Source organism: Zeus faber, assembly GCF_960531495.2.
Source record: "Zeus faber genome assembly, chromosome: 16".
NCBI classification, from domain to species: domain Eukaryota; kingdom Metazoa; phylum Chordata; class Actinopteri; order Zeiformes; family Zeidae; genus Zeus; species Zeus faber.
This window is the reverse complement of record NC_137202.1, coordinates 30761429-30781924: the sequence shown is the minus strand read 5'-3', so window position 1 is coordinate 30781924 and position 20496 is coordinate 30761429. Positions and strand designations below refer to the sequence as shown.

At 42.9% G+C, this 20496-nt stretch overlaps 1 protein-coding gene across 1 annotated transcript in view; it reads right to left on the bottom strand.

Moving 5' to 3' along the window:
* wdr27 (WD repeat domain 27) overlaps positions 1-20496 on the bottom strand; it is a gene marked incomplete at both ends in the record, with an annotated part of 72111 nt that overhangs the window by 6097 nt on the left and 45518 nt on the right. The window contains 2 exons of the mRNA XM_080016502.1: positions 10685-10783; positions 18210-18312. Of these exons, the coding sequence (XP_079872628.1) occupies positions 10685-10783; positions 18210-18312 (202 nt within the window). The remainder of the gene's footprint in view (positions 1-10684; positions 10784-18209; positions 18313-20496) is intronic.

Genomic DNA, 20496 nt, shown 5'->3' with positions numbered 1-20496 from the left:
TGTTGTTATTGTTCTCAAGACAGCAGACCTAAAAACAAACAATATACTGTACACAAGCAAACAAACAACATTTGCTTTTCTTTTCTAATAAACTTTCTATTTGGAAAATTAACGGGAATCTAAATTGTAAGTCAATCAGAATACCGATCTGCTTGGGATGTCACAAATGTTACACAATCTAAGTTATCCTTAGTCTGTTTGGCTTCCTGCAGTGGAAAACACAATCACAAATCAATAGTTCCAAGAAAAATACACAGACTGAGTTCACAATGTGGGTTAAATCTTCTGTGCAGAGCAGTTGAGTGAGTTATTAGCATTCCAGATGACAACATCTGTCAGTCCAGGCGAAGAGCAGAGCAGCAGCGTCTCCTCCTGAAGGATTTCATGGATTAGCTCCAGTGAGCTCCGTACTGTACGAGCCGGAGGGGAGGAGGAGGGTGGGAAGGACTCCAGGGTCAACCTTCAACTCAGCCTGACTGACGGACACACCCCGAACATCTGCAGAACTTACTCTGCGAGTAAAGAAGTGGTGAAAAAGATTTCTTCTTTCGGCCATCGCCAGAGGAGCCGCCTTCACCCCCGAGAGATGGTCCCGGAGGATGGTGACGTAAGCGCGGGACGCGGTGCTCCGGGGCAGAAGGTGAGGAGGGCGTGGCCAGAAGGAGGATTCCTGAGGAAGAGGTGTTGATAACAGGCGGTACACAGGGTGTGTAGACTGGAAGAGAAGAAATCAACTCCATATGTGGGGCCTACATCAGTCCGTATCCCAGCAGGGTTTCCCCCCGTTGCCTCAGCCTCCATGATCAGTAGTAGAGTCATGGAGGCTAGAGTTGTTGGCTCATTGAGTTGTTGTTGTTGTCGTTGTTGTTCCTCCTTGGGCTCAAAGTGCTGGAAGAAGACACTTCTGGATCCAGAGACATTGTACTTCACCACCATTTGAACTCATTGTTGCATAACACCCATTGTGCATTGTGCTTTCATTTCAAGTTGTCCTTCTGCCAGGGGCCACTTGCAGGCACAGAGCCTGTCTTGCCCAGTGAGACGGGTCCAGGGGACAGGACCTGCTGTCATTCTCCATCAGTATCCATCGAGCGTCACGTCGCTTCATCAGGAAATAACTTTGAAGTTGAGCGGAGGAATCCCACTGAGCGTCTGAGAGAAGTGTTGCTTTGAGGTCTCTCCCCTCGCCTGTCTGACCACCGCTGCATCAGCCGTCTGGCCTCCATCTACAGCCGGTTGGTGTCCATGACAAAAGGAAGCGTAAAATAAAAAGAACATTAAGCGTTTGAACAGCTCGCCCAGAGACAAATGGTCTGAAACCGAGCGGCGGATGGGTGTAGCGGGAAAGCAGCAGCAGATATCTTGGACTGATATTCCAGCGCCTACAGCCCCAGCAGCAGTGACACCCAGATGCCTTCGGGATGATTCATTCCTCTGGCGTTGGCCAAAATGGGATGATGGTCAGTGTTTTAACTTGTGGAGACAGCTGCCGGTGTCAGAGGCAGTGACGCCGGAACAGCCTCCGCTCCGCCTTCGTACTGACGTTGACCCATCCTTTCGATATAAATCCTTCAGCTTTTCAGATGAGCTTTAGCAGTTCTGGTGTTGTTTCGATATTTCTAACAGGAAGAAGATGGAACAGTGCTCATAGCTTATTAGAATAGCTTTGGAGATAAGCTTTCATTTTGAAATCTTCTCCTTTTAACTTGAATTTGGCTTTGGACAGAAGTTAGAAAACATTGGAATGTTGAGTTATGATGCACAATCATTTTTTAACTTCTTTAATCTTATTGAATGCTCTTACAATTTACTAAAGGTTGTCGAATGCTTTAAACAAGCATCAACTTCAAATACTGCTTTTCCCAGGCACTCATTCTTTCCATTTAAGTTGCTGCGTGGAGCAAGTTCTGCTTCAACTGACCAAAAGAAAGGGAAATGGAACAGTAAGCTTTTGTTTATCTTGAATGCCTTTACATCGGCCGGTTATGTCATATTGATATGAAACCCAACACTGACATCACTGATCAAATGTATTGTTTTCTCTGCCAGGACGATCACCCCACGTTGCTTGTATGAGTCACAGAAATTCAAGTTATTTGCAAATGAGTTTATTAGTTTCCTTCATGCAATCTGATCGAGAGCTCATTATGAGCTCATCTCTGGCGTTCCCTGATGAGACCTTTCACCGTGGAGCAGATTGATGGAGCTCCACCCACACTTGGAGAGGACTCCGTAATCCCTGAAACCTAAATCCAGAATGGCTTCCCCAGAGTCCTCTCCGCTGACCCAGTAACCCGTTTCCCTAAACTCCATGTTGACTCGCCTCTGGCTACAGCAGTTTTCCTTGCCTTAACTTGCAGACATACAGGAGTTACAATTTAATTTAATGGCCCTGAGAGGCCGAGGAGCCGGGTCCTACAGCCGGGAGAGGCACCAGCCGCTTCAGTAGCGGCACCGCTGCTTTTATTGGCCCCGCTGGAGTTTGCATTCTAAAAGTCCAACGTACAATGAAATTAAAAAGAAAATCCATTTGTGTGCCAAACCGAGAGAGGCAGACGTGGCTGCATGGCATCACTCGGTTACTAGTGGGAAAGTACTTTCAGAACAATTTGCAGGTCCACTTTTATGTTGGCAGATTCGGATCGTGCACAGGGGAGCCTGTAAAACAAAGGTAAGCCGGGAGAAATCCCACAAGATTTTATGAGATGGCAAAGCGGAGTGACAGTAAAATGTGGGATCTCTCATTACCAAGCGTCTGTGGGAGTAAAGCTGCCGCTCTTTGAAGGAGCAGGACTGGAAAAGAACAGCATGTGGATATCTCAGAGCACTAAATATGAGCATCTTTCCATGAGCTTAGTAGACATTCTTTTCCAATTCTCACTGCTGCAGGCCTGTGGTGGCAATCTGCTGCAGTGCTTGTCAAGCAATCTTCTGGAGGCAATTAGCAGACAGCTGCAGCCTCACGTGCACGCCACATACACAACATTGCAGAGGAACTGACCTGCTCTTTCATTCTCACAGCACCTCGCAGAACAAAACCACAGAAAGATTTGTATAAAAATGAGGAAACTGTAGGAATGACTTTCTCTGTTTGAGCCATCACATCTTAATTAAACCCATGCGTAAAAAAAAAAGAGGACTTCCTGATTCGCTACAGGTCAGGATATGCATTTTCCTGGCTCTCCAGCAGTAAAAACATGCCCTCATCCCCCAGGATCGTGTCGTCCCGTATACCCGAGCTCCATGTCACGGCTGCCTCAGTCATCCCCTGCCAACCCAAAATGAAGTCTTATGCTTGGAACACAAAACGTGAGTGTGTACGCCTGGTTCCTGTTCCAGTTTGGCCAGTCTTAGCCCACACTTAGCCTGAGTGTCACGCCTCTTGATTCAGCTGCAGACCCATTTGAGCCCTCCAACTCTGACACACATTTGTACGTTTTACAACTTCAATCTGGACGAATCCTGAGAGAATCTTGGTGTCACAGACATCCCTGCGTCTACTGAGAGCAGAGCACTGGAAACATCAAACCTGGATGAAACACAGTCAATCGGGAAGTGACCCCAAACTCATTGATTGGTTGGCAATCGTTTTGAGCTTTTAAAACTGGAAGTATTAAATCTGAAATCTTATAACTGTCACGTAACACTAGTGTGTGTTCCATCATCTTTGTCACATAGGGAAAACGAAAAAAAGAAAAGCGTCTATATTTCTGTCAGTCCAGTCTCTGGTCTGAGTTTTCTCAGCTGGAAGCCGTGGGCGTGACGCTGACCACTTTAAGAAGTTACACATAAACAAACAGCTGTGGTTGCTGGGCTGTGGACGCTGCTGATGTAAGCCAGATAGGTACCATGTGGTAAGATCATGCCAGTAATGTTTCTATGATGGAGCACAAAAATCATCTAAACCATATATATATATATATATATATATATATATATATACATTCATACTGTATATATATATATTCAAACAAATTGTTGCTATGGTTACCATCAGCCAGCTAAGAAAAACGGTCCTACTAAACATAACACAACCTATTTTAAAGCAAATAAAAACGACCACAGAGTTTTCTTTACGGCTTCGATTGGTTGTTGGAACTGCGTGTCCGATCTCACTAAAGCCTTTTTGGAGGTTGAGCGAGAGACGCTCTGATTAATGAAGTGTGTCTTCAAATTCTGCAGATCACTGTAAATGAGCCAGTGAATGTGCAAGGATCAGTTTTTCCGTTTTAAATTCTGGGAATCTGAAGCTTCATTGTGCAGCGCTGCTTGTTTGAGTGGAATGGAACAACGCATGCCTGGAACCTGAAACAACCACTGGAGAATCGTCTTATTGCTGTTTTAAAGGGGCAGTTTTCAGATTTGCAAATGCTTTGATCAGTTCTCAGGAGGGTCTTTAAGCAGATAATAAACAGTTTTCTTCAGGAATTGTTCCTCTGTGAAAAGGCCCCACGGGAACCTGTTGGAAAAGACATCGCAGGAACTCTGGAGGTTACATTTCACTGTCCTGTGATGACAATTCAAGATGGACACAAGGACGTGTTCTGCTTCCAGTCTCACATGTTTTTTGTCGTGGTCTTTATGGTTACTTCCATTTCTTAAGTTAAAAAGCCCAATACGATTTGAAATGTTGTGATTATTATTAAGGACTGTGCAGAACCCCTGAATGGCAACAGCAGAAATAAAACACAAGCTGTGAACAGTTTTTCTTGTACATATGGGACAATAACTTGTACGTACACAATATCTAGCACTTAGTCATGAAAGTCCTTATAACAGCTCCATGCTCGAACCAAGTCATTACAATGTCTTGGGTCATACTACGTTTAGCATCAATGTACAAGATAGTATCTTGTACTGAGATCAACTTTGGATTTGACTGCTTGTTAGGTGACCGTCAGTGTTTTGAATATGTGCTTTGAGACTTGACCTCACCATCAATGAATTACTGGTGAAGCCAATCAAACATAAGTACTCCAAGAAAGCTCAACATAAATATTAACAGCAACTGAAGCTAAATATTTCAGACAATATATTTGTGGTAGTGAGGTTTGGGTTTGTCTGGAGGTGGAGCAGTGGTTGTAGCATAATAAGTCGCAGCTGCAAGCAATTGGTAATCAGCCCTAATGTCTATTTATCCACTCAGTTCCTTGGAAGATACAGGCTAACCGAGCTGAACCAACCAAGAGTCAGCAGGGGTGATGGTGAAATGATACGTCTTGAAGTATTAAGGCAGTCCAGCCAATTGTGTTGACAATAGGTTGATTTCTCGCGGTTTGCAGTATATACAAGGTGAAATTACTGGTCAGAAGAAGTTCTAATTGAGATGACGGCAGCACTGTGATGTATGCAATATTTGGGCCGATACAAACCAGGGAATGAAACTGCTGAAGTCAACAGTGATGATAAAGAAATAAATACAGATATTCCTAGTGTCTATGCACAGTACACTACGATGCCAATGGAAATAAGATATCCATGCAAAAATCACAGTTAGTTTATTTTCTGCCCCTATTTCTAGGTACCGATTGACCAGGCCTTCGGGATCACCGGTAGTAAGGGGGAAGTGCTGCTGAGGGAGAATTGTGGCAGAGCCTCCTTGTGTGCCCAACATGTCCCTATGGAGGATTTTCCATGGGAGCAGACTAGTGACAATGGAGCACACTATGATATTGCAGTATAGTGCTCACCTTCCCACACTTGGAGATTTTGGATGTTTTTTTGAGAGAGTAACATTCGCTCTTACAGATACCATTTCCCCATAGTTTGTGCCCAAAAGTACTTGGGAATTTTTTTTTTCCAGGCAGCTCATTGCTACACTATGGCTGGTCGCCTAGGGTATGACAACACACTACATAGGGCATTCTATTAGAGCAGATGTGCAGTGTGTGCTGCCTGCACCCAATGTCCTCTGACAGTGGTTCCATCTGATAGTGGGTATGGACCTTATTGGGCCATTAGAATGCAGTGCACTGACTGATCAGGACAAGCTTTATGCATTTTTGGGAATTCATTGCAAGTGCATACCATCCTTATGCATCCATAGTATATTTAAGATACTTAAAAATATAGTATGCTTGTTGTTTGCAGTGCCAGAAGTTCCTCAAACCTTCAGAGGGTTTTGCTACAGCAAACTATTGTTTGGTAGAAAACCTTGAGGGGTGTTGGGCCTAATTAAAGTAGAGTGGGAGGAAAGGTCCGAGCTCAGCCAAAAATGAAGTTCAATTTGTGCTTGACCAACTAGCAAAGCTACATCCACTGGCACGTCCATCGACAGCACGTCTGTACAGCGGAGGAGCTAAGCTGAGGACCTTTTCACTTGGAGATGAAGTGCTGATATTGCTTCCAGCTCCAAATTTCTCACCAGGTGGCAATGACCCTTTGTGGCTACACAGCAAATTGGGAATGTTGTTGTTTGGTGCTCCTGTCACCTTCCAGGAACTCATAAACTGGGTCTTGTGGCCTCACTCTGCTTTTGTTGCAGCCTATTTGGATGATGTCTCCATTGTGGAGGATAGTTGGACACAGCCTTTTTAGAGGGTTGCAGCAGTCCTGGGGTGCTCGAGGCTGGCAGGTGTCTAGCCAACCCAAAGTTCTTTGATGGGGGAGGTACGGCACCTAGGGTACTGCTTGTGCCAAGATCAAGTACGTCCCCAACTAAAGTGACAGCTGCCTGCCTTCAGCACAAGACCAAAAAAGAGAAAACAGTTGTTGGGGCTGGCTGGCTCTTACTGCTAGTTCATCCCCAAACTTTTCAGGACTGACCAGTCCCTTGTCTGAACTCACCCAGAAAGGCGGTGAGAACAGAGCTGTTTGAGAATGTGAAAAGCCACTGTTGTACACCCCTAACACACAAACACACACACAGTAGCTCTTGTACTTCTATGACATTACAATTGTGTTAAAGTCTTTAAAAGTTGATAATCAATAGGTGGATAACTGTAATGATAGTTATATTTCATGACAAAATTTTGAGCTTGGAGAAATATGATAAATATTAAATATTGACCCAAGCCTTGGGGCAGAATAGCATAGCCCCTATGTGACCTCGGTCCGAAGGAACCACTCCTGCAGAACTGACACAGAGATTAGATCAGATAATGCAGAGCTGCACAGCCAACATCACTGTTTAACTACTAAAACTAAATATTCCTCATAAAATTCAAGGTGTCAAGTCATCTCGTCTTAACAGCATACGGGAATAAAACAAATCAGTCTTGACATGTTTCTATAGAAACGTGATTGCACCACATTTTTTTGCAAAGAACTCCTGAAAGGTGTGCAGAGATGTGCTGGCCTGACAGGTGACATGACCTCAGAGCGAGCTTCACTCTGACCTTTGACGGTCACCTCCAATCCATCACGCCGGCTGCAAAATGATGAGCCGCTTGTCCAGACATCAGCTGTCTCACACTGCTGAGGCTAAACCAGCTGCAACGAGGGCAGTCCCCAGCATCACATGTTACTTGTTGATCAATTGTTTATAATAATAACGGCCATTAACAATTGAATTGTCTTTTTTGTTCATTTTATGCCACTGTAATGGCAGTAAATTAAACTTGTAATAATACAAGTCTAGCTGTTGAAGAAGAGCCATCTATTGGCGTTAAAGATTAGAATTTGAAAAACGTGCGTTAGTTCATTTTCCCCAATCCAACAGATTCTATCAACAGTATAATCAAATTTCTGACAAAATTCCACTTAAATTGAAATGCAACATATAATTGTGGAATCTGACAATCACTATCTGTTAAAATATTTGCGATCAAGTGATTATTTGGTAATTGTGTCATAATAATGCTTTTACTCATAATCAAATCAAATCCCAGTACTGAACTGGATTCCACCACAATGAACCTTAATCCTGGGACGAACCATAGAGAGTGATGGAGTTACTCACCGGAGGATTTCAAAGTTTTCATTCCTAACAATACTTGTTTTAATTATCGTGCCAAGGTGTTTCAATTCAGACAACCCAGTCGAAAACCCAGTCGTGGTTCTAGTCTTAACAGCCATTCAGCAAAGATGCTTTTTGTAATTGATTTATAATATTTTTAGAGAGAAATGATTGTGCAGTTGTGTTGAATCTCTCTGTTAAAATTCAAGACTAAAAAAGCTTTTTCTCAAACCATGCACACAGAAAGCCTCTGAATGTGGAATTAGGTTCCAATAAATAATCCATGACTGGTCTACGTGACGGGGATCGTCAGGTCAATGAATCATGATCTGAGGGTCTTCCAACATCAAGTTCTCCAGCGATCTGGGGAATTTCTGTCTGGCAGCCTTAAACCAACAGAAGCGAGCAGCACAACACACTGAAATAGAGCGGAGGCAATGGAGAGGAAAAGTGACATTCAGAAGTCCAGCAAATCATTATTTCCAAAAAAGACTATTGATTAATCCTAGAGTAGAAACAAACCAACAAAAAGACCTGGAAGATTCCCTTAACTTGACCTTAAATTATGTTTTTGTCTCCATGACCTACCTTAAAGGTATCTAAAAAAAAAATGAACTGGACAAGCTAAGCTCACCTTTAACGGTCACTGCACACACTTCAACACATGCACACATCCACTGTGCTGCCGCAAATAGTGGGTTTTCACAAATTCACAAAGTTTGTACAAATATTTAACAAATTATTTGTTTTTGGGTAGAAAAAACATTCGGAACAATGGCGAGTCCGATCCCAACCGTGGAGCTCGGCTGCAAAGACGAGAAACTGAAACACATCCCAGGTCTTATACATCTTGTACATTTTATTATTTTTCCTCTTAAAAATGCTTCTCAGACCCTAACGTGTCTTTGACAGTCAGGGCTAAGGTGCGATTCTGAAAACCCAATAGTCTGAGAAATGTCCCAATGCACCCGGAAAGGTCAGATGACGTCACTCTCCATAATATCTATCAATGTGCTTCTGTGTTATGTGTACAAGTTAACAAGTCAGGTTAACTTAGGCAGGTCATTATAATTATTATTTTGATTGTTTGTTTCAATAGTAACAAACATAATTTTGCAAACATCATAGTTTAGTTAATGTAATTTATTAACTTTTTACACATAATACAGAAGCACGTGGCTAATTATTATGCAGAATGACATCATCGGACCTTCCCGGGTGCAGTGGAACATTTGTCTGACTATTGAGGTTTCGGAACAATGGGCAGTCCAGCCCCCCCCCCCCCCCACCGAGTGGACAGGGAGAACGGGTGGAGAACGTTCCTTCCCTGGAGGCAGAGGGTGAAGGACAGGTTGAAAATGATCACACTGATTTAATAACTTTGGTTTATGGTTATTGGGTCTGGGGACGGGGGCTCTGTCCGGCTCCGTCAGCGGGAGGAGGGTGAGACAGGCAGCGAAGCGCTGGTCTCTGAGAAGCAGGAAAAAAACCGAACGCATTCAGACTGTATGAACGATGGGATCGGATTTTCCAAACGATGGCATCTACACTGGACTGGACTGTCCCTTGGCACATCTATTTTGGTGTTATCATGACGTGTGAAAAGACACAAGATGGAAATGTTCCTGAATGCAGCTGCATGTGTGAATAGTGAAACTCACTAGCAGTGCCAGAAAGGTTATCCCTGTATTTTCCTCGGAACTATGTGTGAAAGGGGCTTAATACTTGGCCAAACATGGGTTGAATATGTATAAAGGTTGTTATTTATCACAAAGAATTACAAGCCACACGTGGAGGAGGTGGGAAGCAGAAGAAGCTGAAGAAGCTGAAGGAGCAGAGGAGCAGAAGAAGCTGAAGAAGTAGAAGAAGCTGAAGAAGTAGACGAAGCAGAAGAAGTAGAAGAAGCTGAAGAAGTAGAAGAAGCTGAAGAAGTAGAAGAAGCTGAAGAAGTAGACGAAGCAGAAGAAGTAGAAGAAGCTGAAGAAGTAGAAGAAGCTGAAGAAGTAGACGAAGCAGAAGAAGCTGAAGGAGCAGAAGAAGCAGAAGAAGCAGAAGAAGCTGAGGGACGTGAAGGAGGTGCAGGAGCAGAAGAAGCAGAAGGAGCAAAAGAAGCTGAAGGAGCAGAAGAAGGTGAAGGAGCAGAAGGAGCAGAAGAAGCTGAAGGAGCAGAAGAAGCAGAAGAAGCTGAAGAAGCAGAAGAAGTAGAAGAAGCTGAAGGAGCTGAAGGAGCAAAAGAAGCTGAAGGAGCAGAACAAGCAGAAGAAGCTGAAGAAGCAGAAGGAGCAGAAGAAGCTGAAGAAGCAGAAGGAGCAGAGGAAGCAGAAGGAGCAGAAGAAGCAGAAGAAGCTGAAGGAGCTGAAGAAGCTGCAGAAGCTGAAGGAGCAGAAGAAGCAGAAGGAGCAGAAGAAGCTAAAGAAGCAGGAAAAGCAGAAGAATCAGAGGGGCAGAAGGAGCAGAAGAAGCAGAAGAAGCAGAAGAAGTAGAAGAAGCAGAAGAAGCAGAAGGAGCAGAAGAAGCAGAAGGAGCAGAAGAAGCAGAAGGAGCAGAAGTAGAAGAAGCAGAAGAAGCAGAAGGAGCAGAAGAAGCAGAAGGAGCAGAAGAAGCAGAAGGAGCAGAAGAAGCAGAAGGAGCAGAAGAAGCTAAAGAAGCAGGAAAAGCAGAAGAATCAGAAGGGGCAGAAGGAGCAGAAGAAGCAGAAGAAGTAGAAGAAGCAGAAGAAGCAGAAGGAGCAGAAGAAGCAGAAGGAGCAGAAGAAGCAGAAGGAGCAGAAGAAGCTGTGGTTGTTACCTGGGGAGTCGCCGGGTTGAAGCTCAGGCTCAGGACGGTGTTGGAATGTTTCTGCAGCTTGTGGAGGAAGGTGGAGCTTCGCAAGTCGTACACGTAGGCCTGGACATCACACACCATGAAAACACAATCTGATTTCAATCATCTACAAGAAGGATCAACTTCTTCTGCACTATTGAATAGTGTATAATTTGATCTCTTCATTGAACCAAGTGTTCTTCGCTGGAAGGTGCTTTTCACGTCGCTGACAGTTGAACAATGGAAAAGCTATTAATTTAAACTAATCATTTTTTGGTCTCTATTTACTTATTTTAAAGTATTGTAGTTATGATGTCCAAGGTACTGGAAATAAGATCCATATGAATTCAGAGTGTTGAAGTAAGTTGAAAACTGACATAGTAAAATATAACATAACAACACAGTAAGAAGTCAAACTGCTCAGTTGCTGCATGTTTTATTTCTATGATCAAACAGAAACAAACATGTCTGTTTACCCTGCAACCTCAACACCATCATAAAGAGGGGGATGGGGACGGAAACATGATAAACCTGCTGGGGGGGAGTTCCTTTGTCAAATCTCTCTCTCCTCTCTCTCTCTCTCCCTCTCTCTCCCCCCAGATAGAACCAGACGTGTGGATGTCTGTTAGCAGACAGCCACTCATCAGATTCCTACAGATGGTTTTCATTTTGCCTACTGGAAAGGTTGAGTGCGACTCCCCAGAAACAGCCTGAGCCGAGCAGAGCGTCCTGGGTGAACAGTCTGCGATATAGATATATATAAATATATAGATATATAGATATATAGATATATAAATACAAACAATATCCCTGGTCACTACTTAAGGAATGAGTTGTCCATCCCAAGCACCAGGCGGAAGAGGAATATCAGCCCAAAAGGAGTGAAAATGCTGCAATCATCCTTACACAAAATAATGATGTTGCAAAAAATACAATACGTAGACAAAAACAACCAACGTGAGTTGGTTATATCATTATAAGTGACCATAATGTTCATGGTTTAAACTTTTTTTTTGTATCTTTTATTTTGTTTTTTTGGTGAAATCTGAGCCTGTGGGTCTTCAAAACGCCACTTATCTTTTTTTTGCCATGATTGTCTTGTGAAATATCGAGACAAGGACAGATACTTGTCTGTATTGGCCGAGGGAAATCTCAGAGCAGCTACAAATTAGGACGAACTTGCTCACGAAACTGTGCAATGTCGGTTTCCAAGAAACACTGGAAACCGACGATCTCGACAGAGATGCTCTCGCATGACCGCACAATTAATAACCAGCAGCAGCTTTCACATATTATTCCACTGCTTCCACCAAACACACACTCAATGAAGGGAGGGGGATGGAGCTGGAAAAGGGAGGAACTCAAAAGCTCCAAAGCGACTTTAAGGAACTGTCTGGAAAAGCAATTAAACATTTCTGCTTCGACATGAACGCTGAATCTGACTTGGGTGGAAAATGGCTCGAGTCCAAAAGAGAATCTGAGATTCAAGCAGGCATGATTCTGTACGTCCAACAGAATAGAACTACATGCTGTTTCTCCATTATATAGTTTGGGTTAGGGGCTTGATAGTTTGGTTTAGGAGCTTGATAGTTTGGTTTAGGAGCTTGATACTTTGGTTTAGGAGCTTGACACTTTGGTTTAGGAGCTTGACACTTTGGTTTAGGAGCTTGATACTTTGGTTTAGGAGCTTGACACTTTGGTTTAGGAGCTTGATAGTTTGGTTTAGGAGCTTGATACTTTGGTTTAGGAGCTTGACACTTTGGTTTAGGAGCTTGATCGTTTGGTTAAGGGACTTGATAGTTTGGTTTAGGGGCTTGATAGTTTGGTTTATGAGCTTGATGGTTTGGTTTAGGAGCTTGAAAGTGTGGTTTAGGAGCTTGATAGTTTGATTTTGGGGCTAAATGTTTACATATAGGGGCTTTATAGTTTGGTTAAGGGGCTTGATAGTTTCGTTTAGGAGCTTGATAGTTTGGTTTAGGGGCTTGATAGTTTGGTTTAGGGGCTTGATAGTTTGGTTTAGGAGCTTGATTGGTCTATTTTGGGGGACAATGGTTAGATCAAGGGGTTAGATCCTTCTGCTCCTGATGGCTGCGTCCGTCGGTGTTTGAATAATTGTAAGTCGCTTTGGATAAAAGCGTCTTCTAAATGTAATGTAAGCTACATGATAGTTTGGTTTAGGGGCTTGATAGTTTGGTTTAGGGGCTAAATGGTTTCATTTAGGGACATGATAGTTTGGTTTAAGGGCTTGATAGTTTGGTTTAGGGGCTAAATGGTTTCATTTAGGGACATGATAGTTTGGTTTAAGGGCTTGATAGATTGGTTCAGGAGCTTGATAGTTTGATTTTGGGGCTAAATGTTTACATTTAGGGGCTTGATAGTTTGTTTAAGGGGCTTGAACATTTGGTTTAGGGGCTTGATAGTTTGGTTAAGGGGCTTGAAAATTTGGTTAAGGGGCTTAATAGTTTGCTTTAGGGGCTTGATTGTTTGGTTAAGGGGCTTGATAGTTTGGTTTAGGGGCTTGATAGTTTGGTTTAGAGGCTTGATAGTTTGGTTTAGGGGCTTGATAGTTTGGTTTATGAGTTTGATAGTTTGGTTTAGGGGCTTAATAGTTTGGTTTATGAGTTTGATCGTTTGGTTAAGGGGCTTGATAGGTTGGTTAAGGGGCTTGATAGTTTGGTTTAGGGGCTTGATAGGTTGGTTAAGGGGCTTGATAGTTTGGTTTAGGGGCTTGATAGGTTGGTTAAGGGGCTTGATAGGTTGGTTAAGGGGCTTGATAGTTTGGTTTAGGGGCTTGATAGTTTGGTTTATGAGCTTGATGGTTTGGTTTAGGAGCTTGAAAGTGTGGTTGAGGAGCTTGATAGTTTGATTTTGGGGCTAAATGTTTACATTTAGGGGCTTGATAGTTTGGTTAAGGGGCTTGATAGTTTGGTTAAGGGGCTTGAAAATTTGGTTTAGGAGCTTGATAGTTTGGTTTAGGAGCTTGATAGATTGGTTTTGGGGCTTACTGGTTACATTTAGGGACATGATAGTTTGGTTAAGGGGTTGATAGATTGGTTCAGGAGCTTGATAGTTTGGTTGATGAGCTTGATAGTTTGGTTTATGGGCTTGATAATTTGGTTTAGGCGCTTGATGGTTTGGTTTATGGGCTTGATCATTTGGTTTAGGGGCTTAATAAACTATCAATAGTTTGGTTTCGGAGCTTGATCGTTTGGCTTAAGGGCTTAATAGTTTGGTTTAGGAGCTTGATAGTTTGGTTTAGGAGCTTCATAGTTGAGTTAAAGAGCTTGATAGTTAGGTTTAAGGGCTTAATAGTTTGGTTTAGGAGCTTGAAAGTGTGGTTGAGGAGCTTGATAGTTTGATTTTGGGGCTAAATGTTTACATTTAGGGGCTTGATAGGTTGGTTAAGGGGCTTGATAGTTTGGTTTAGGGGCTTAATAGTTTGGTTTATGAGTTTGATCGTTTGGTTAAGGGGCTTGATAGGTTGGTTAAGGGGCTTGATAGTTTGGTTTAGGGGCTTGATAGTTTGGTTTATGAGCTTGATGGTTTGGTTTAGGAGCTTGAAAGTGTGGTTGAGGAGCTTGATAGTTTGATTTTGGGGCTAAATGTTTACATTTAGGGGCTTGATAGTTTGGTTAAGGGGCTTGATAGTTTGGTTAAGGGGCTTGAAAATTTGGTTTAGGAGCTTGATAGTTTGGTTTAGGAGCTTGATAGATTGGTTTTGGGGCTTAATGGTTACATTTAGGGGCATGATAGTTTGGTTAAGGGGTTGATAGATTGGTTCAGGAGCTTGATAGTTTGGTTGATGAGCTTGATAGTTTGGTTTATGGGCTTGATAATTTGGTTTAGGCGCTTGATGGTTTGGTTTATGGGCTTGATCATTTGGTTTAGGGGCTTAATAAACTATCAATAGTTTGGTTTCGGAGCTTGATCGTTTGGCTTAAGGGCTTAATAGTTTGGTTTAGGAGCTTGATAGTTTGGTTTAGGAGCTTCATAGTTGAGTTAAAGAGCTTGATAGTTAGGTTTAAGGGCTTAATAGTTTGGTTTAGGAGCTTGAAAGTGTGGTTGAGGAGCTTGATAGTTTGATTTTGGGGCTAAATGTTTACATTTAGGGGCTTGATAGTTTGGTTAAGGGGCTTGATAGTTTGGTTAAGGGGCTTGAAAATTTGGTTTAGGAGCTTGATAGTTTGGTTTAGGAGCTTGATAGATTGGTTTTGGGGCTTACTGGTTACATTTAGGGACATGATAGTTTGGTTAAGGGGTTGATAGATTGGTTCAGGAGCTTGATAGTTTGGTTGATGAGCTTGATAGTTTGGTTTATGGGCTTGATAATTTGGTTTAGGCGCTTGATGGTTTGGTTTATGGGCTTGATCATTTGGTTTAGGGGCTTAATAAACTATCAATAGTTTGGTTTCGGAGCTTGATTGTTTGGCTTAAGGGCTTAATAGTTGAGTTAAAGAGCTTGATAGTTAGGTTTATGGGCTTGATAATTTGGTTAAGGGCTTGATAATTTGGTTTAGGAACTTGATAGATTGGTGTTGGGGCTTAATGGTTACATTTAGGGGCATGGTATTTTGGTTAATGGGTTGATAGATTGGTTCAGGAGCTTGATCGTTTGGTTTAGGGGCTTAATAAATTATTAATAGTTTGGTTCATGAGCTTGATAGTTTGGTTTATTTCCAGAACATACACTGCATTTGTTGAAAAGTATGTGGCTGGGGATGATAGAAAGAGAGCGATTTCAGAACTGCTGCAGAAAGCAGAGCAAATGTACTTTAAAGAATTTTAAGAACATAAATAAAGACATTTCCAACATAAAAGTAGTTCAAGCAAAACCTTGATCAAGCAAATATTTTTAAAGCTATAACTTGTTAATGATAAGGCTGTGGCAAAGCCACTGCTCCCGTCAGTGGGAGCTTCCAGCCAAATCATCTAAGATGTCGCTTCAGCATCCTGCCTCTCATTTGCACTTGACTGCATTCAAAAATATATTAATGAACGCTCCTTTAGAGTAATGCTGATTGTCTAATTTAGACTTAATAGGCTGTGTTACCTTCATTACAAGCCACAGGCTGTTTTGTGGCTCAGGACAGATTCTTTATTTAGTTTTTTCCCAAAAATGGCTTCGTTGCTCGTAAAGGTTTCCGACCCCAGGGTGAGATAGTTTGGTTCATGGGGCTACATGTTCTAAAACAGGTTAGCAGGCGCACATTTCAGGGCGTGAACTTCCTAAATATTCTCAACAAAGGTTTGCTGTAGTGGTCCAGTTTGATCTTGACGGAAAATAATAAAAACAAATCTCTGCATCACCTCTGTCCTTACAGAATGAGACGCCACATCAAAACTCAGTGGAGCAACAAGAGGAAACATTTGGCACATCAATGAGCAGCATAATGGCATATATAGTGAGCATTTTTGTTTACAATTCAGCAGATTCATGTAAAATGTGAATATGGATTGCACTCAAAATTGAACAGCACAACAGCTGTTAGTTTTCATGTTCTTATGTAGAACCAGAGCTGCAACTCAGTGCAAAGTTTGCAGGATTCTCTCCTCTGAAGCTTCTAGGTCTAACCTCACTGCTACAGGTGCACTCAGTGGCCATAAAAAAACAGGTTGCTTCAGGTTCCAGAGGATATAGATGTTGATGCCAGCACATAAATACATGATGTGCACAGTTTTTCCTTTAAGAGCCAGAAACTACTGCAATGTCTCTGTTCCGTCTGCTCCCTCAGTGGCAAGAAATGACGGAAATCGAACTGATAATGTCGGAATTAATCTCCTGTTAGGTTTTTCATTCAAATGTATAACAGGGAAGAAACTCCATGAAAAGGTTATTGATGAAAATGTTATGCTGACTTTGGTCGAATCAATGAAACCAGTACCCATCATCAGTTCAAGCTAAACTTCAGTACAGTTAATTCTATTCAATTTGTGAAGAAAGACGAGGAAGAAGGGGTTCATCTAATCTTTCGATGAATATTATTATTATTATTATTATTATTATTATTATTATTATTATTATTATGACAAACTGTCCCTTAGGGGGAATCTACCAAACCCATGATTAAAATAAATTAATGGCTTGATTAAAACTTTAAAAAGCACTGGATGCACGCAGAAATCAATTATTCATTTCTTGAACTATTACACTCCGTATTGTTTCTGTTTTATGATCTTTATTATCTTTGTTTCACATTTACATATTTTCACACTTTTATTTTCAGTGGGGTAGAGGGGGTTTGACGAATCAGGGTTATTCTGTGTATGTAGTTGAACTGAATATTTGACCCACCACGTACTTTAGGGTCATTTGGCGGCTTCTTCTTTTCCGCATCATTTGAAACAGGAGAATCAGAGCTTCCAAACAAGGTGTCACTTGTGCAAATCAAGCAAATCTTTTTAAAGCTATAACTTATTAATGACAAGGGTGTGGCAAACTGTGTTTCTGACATAATCACCTTGAAAGTTTTGCCGAGACTTGTCTTCATTCAGCTCCCAGGATGCAAATGAGGAGCCAAAGCCTCATGGCTACTTAACATACTGCGGAATGGGCCAATCACTGCTTTGTTCTTGTGTTTTGAGGGAACGTTGAACGTATTTTTGTTTTGAAAAAAGCTTTTATTTAACAGTTAGAATATACATGTTTTTTAAAAGTGGAATTTATTTTCCTGTGGTGCTTAAAAATATTCAGTTTCATTGTCACATTCGGGTTGAAATCCGCTGTTTGAAATGTTCTCCAAGTCCGGAGTAATATCAGATTCAGCGTCGCTGTCACTATCATGGTGGAAAATGAAGTACAGTGCGCGCGCTGCTTACACTGACTTGGATCTATTGCACTGGTCAGATTGAGGTCCGTGATATGATTTCGATCTTCCTCCACCCGCTTCTCCTAATCATTCAGAGTTTTCACAGACAAGTGAAACCGGAGCCTCGTCTTGTTTACGGAAGGGACGGTGATGTCAGTGACACGCCTCCTCCACAACGCTGTCTCCATGTGTGTATAAAATACATAATATTTAAAGGCTGAACTCGATCAAAACGGTTTCACATTGTGACTTCACATCACGTGGAATATGGAGGAATGATCTTCACCTGGACTGTCGTTTTAAAGGAAACCATCAATCGTCGTTGTTCAGCGCTGTTCAGCGTCTCGGTAAGTGAACTGTGTTTCCTCATGTCATCTAACCGGAATATAACTCCACGGTTTAACATTTTATTTACTATTTATAAATCAAACTCGGTTTTGAAAATACGTTGAGAGATAAAAGAACACACAAAGGAACACGAATCTGGAAAAATCAAATTTTCCTGCAAGAAAGGTTTTTTCAATTTATTTGGCTGCTCCTAGACATTTTAGAAATGCACAAGACGGCGTGTTTTGCTGTGGTGGGTCACAAATGCTGCTGTGAAAATTCATGAAACGTTGTCACAGTAACAGAAACATGTGGTGAAGATGGAGATTATCGAAGTGATGGAGATCAATAGGTGTTTAAAAGACTTCAGAACTCACGCAGTTGTCCTCAGAGCCCGATGCGATGAAGCGCCCACACGGGGAAAAGGCCGAAATGCAGGGATGGCAGCGATTCAAGTGGCTCTCATAGCGACGAACACACCTGAGAAAGATGCAAGAGGTCAAGGCTTCACCGTGAACTGAGGAATAAAGTGAGAACACAGAATACCAGAAAAATACTCTTCAACTCAAAGCACCACACAACCCACTAAATGAAACCATTGGAGAATAAGGGTATACATTCAATATTTTGGTAGATCTTTGAATTACAGGCTTTATAATACATGTTCAACATGACACAGCTTCAACACACCACAGGTTCAACGCACCACAGGTTCAACACACCACAGGTTCAACACGCCATAGCTTCAATACCACACAGGTTCAACACGCTACAGGTTCAACACACCACAGGTTCAACGCACCACAGGTTCAACACACCACAGGTTCAACACGCCATAGCTTCAATACCACACAGGTTCAACACGCTACAGGTTCAACACACCACAGGTTCAACACGCCACAGGATCAACACGCCACAGGTTCAACACACCACAGTTTCAACACGCCACAGGTTCAACACGCTACAGCTTCAACACGCCAAAGTTTCAAAAGAAAAACAGGTTAAACGCACCACAGCTTCAACACGCCACAGGTTCAACACGCCAAAGCTTCAATACAACACACCTTCATTACGCCACAGGATAGACACTCCACAGGTTCAACACACCACAGCTTCAACACACCATAGGATCAACACGCTACAGCTTCAACACACCGCAGATTTAACATGCCACTGGTTCAACACGCCATAGCTTCAATATGCCACAGCTTCAACATGCCACCGGTTCAATATTACACAAGTTCAACAAGCCACAGGTTCAACACGCCAAAGCTTCAACACACCACAGCTTCAACACGCCACAGGATAGACACGCCACAGGTTCAACACACCACAGCTTCAACACGCCACAGGTTCAACACGCTACAGCTTCAACACACCGCAGGTTTAACACGCCACAGATTCAACATGACACAGGTTCAACACACCACAGCTTCAACACGCCACAGCTTCAACACGCCACAGCTTCAACACGCCGCACGTCCCACATGCCACAGGTTCAACATGCCACAGGTTTAACAAACCACAGGTTCCACATGCCACAGCTTCAACACGCCGCAGGTTACACAGCCACAGCTTACAAAGCCACAGCTTCAACACGTCAGCTTCAACACGCCACAGCTTCAACATGCCACGGGTTCAACACGCCACAGGATCAACACGCCACAGGTTCAACATGCAACAGGTTCAATACGCCACAGGTTCAACATGACTCAGGTTGAACAAGCCACAGCTTCAACAGGCCACCGGTTCAACATAACACAAGTTCAACAAGCCACAGGTTCAACACGCCACAGCTTCAACATGCCACAGCTTCAACACGCCACAGATTCAACATGACACAGGTTCAACACACCACAGCTTCAACACGCCACAGCTTCAACACGTCACAGGTTCGACATGCCACAGCTTCACCACGCCACAGGTTAAACACACACAGCTTCAACACGCCACAGGTTCAACACGCCAGAGCTTCAACACGCCGCAGGTTCAACATGCCACAGTTTCAACATGCCACAGAGTCAACATGCCACAGAGTCAACATGCCACAGGTTCAACAAGCCACAGGTTCCACATGCCACAGAGTCAACATGCCACAGGTTCAACATGCCACAGGTTCAACATGCCACAGAGTCAACATGCCACAGAGTCAACAAGCCACAGGTTCCACATGCCACAGAGTCAACATGCCACAGGTTCAACATGCCACAGAGTCAACATGCCACAGGTTCAACAAGCCACAGGTTCCACATGCCACAGAGTCAACATGCCACAGGTTCAACATGCCACAGGTTCAACATGCCACAGAGTCAACAAGCCACAGGTTCCACATGCCACAGAGTCAACATGCCACAGGTTCAACATGCCACAGGTTCCACATGCCACAGAGTCAACAAGCCACAGGTTCCACATGCCACAGAGTCAACATGCCACAGGTTCAACACGCCACAGGTTCCACATGCCACAGGTTCAACACGCCACAGCTTCAACACGCCACAGGGTCAACATGCCACAGGTTCAACGCGCATGGTGTTCAACACGCCACGGGTTCAACACGCCACGGGTTCGACATGCCACAGGTTCGACACACCACAGGTTCAACAAGCCACAGGTTCAACACGCCACAGGTTTAATACGCCACAGGTTCAACATGCAACAGGTTCA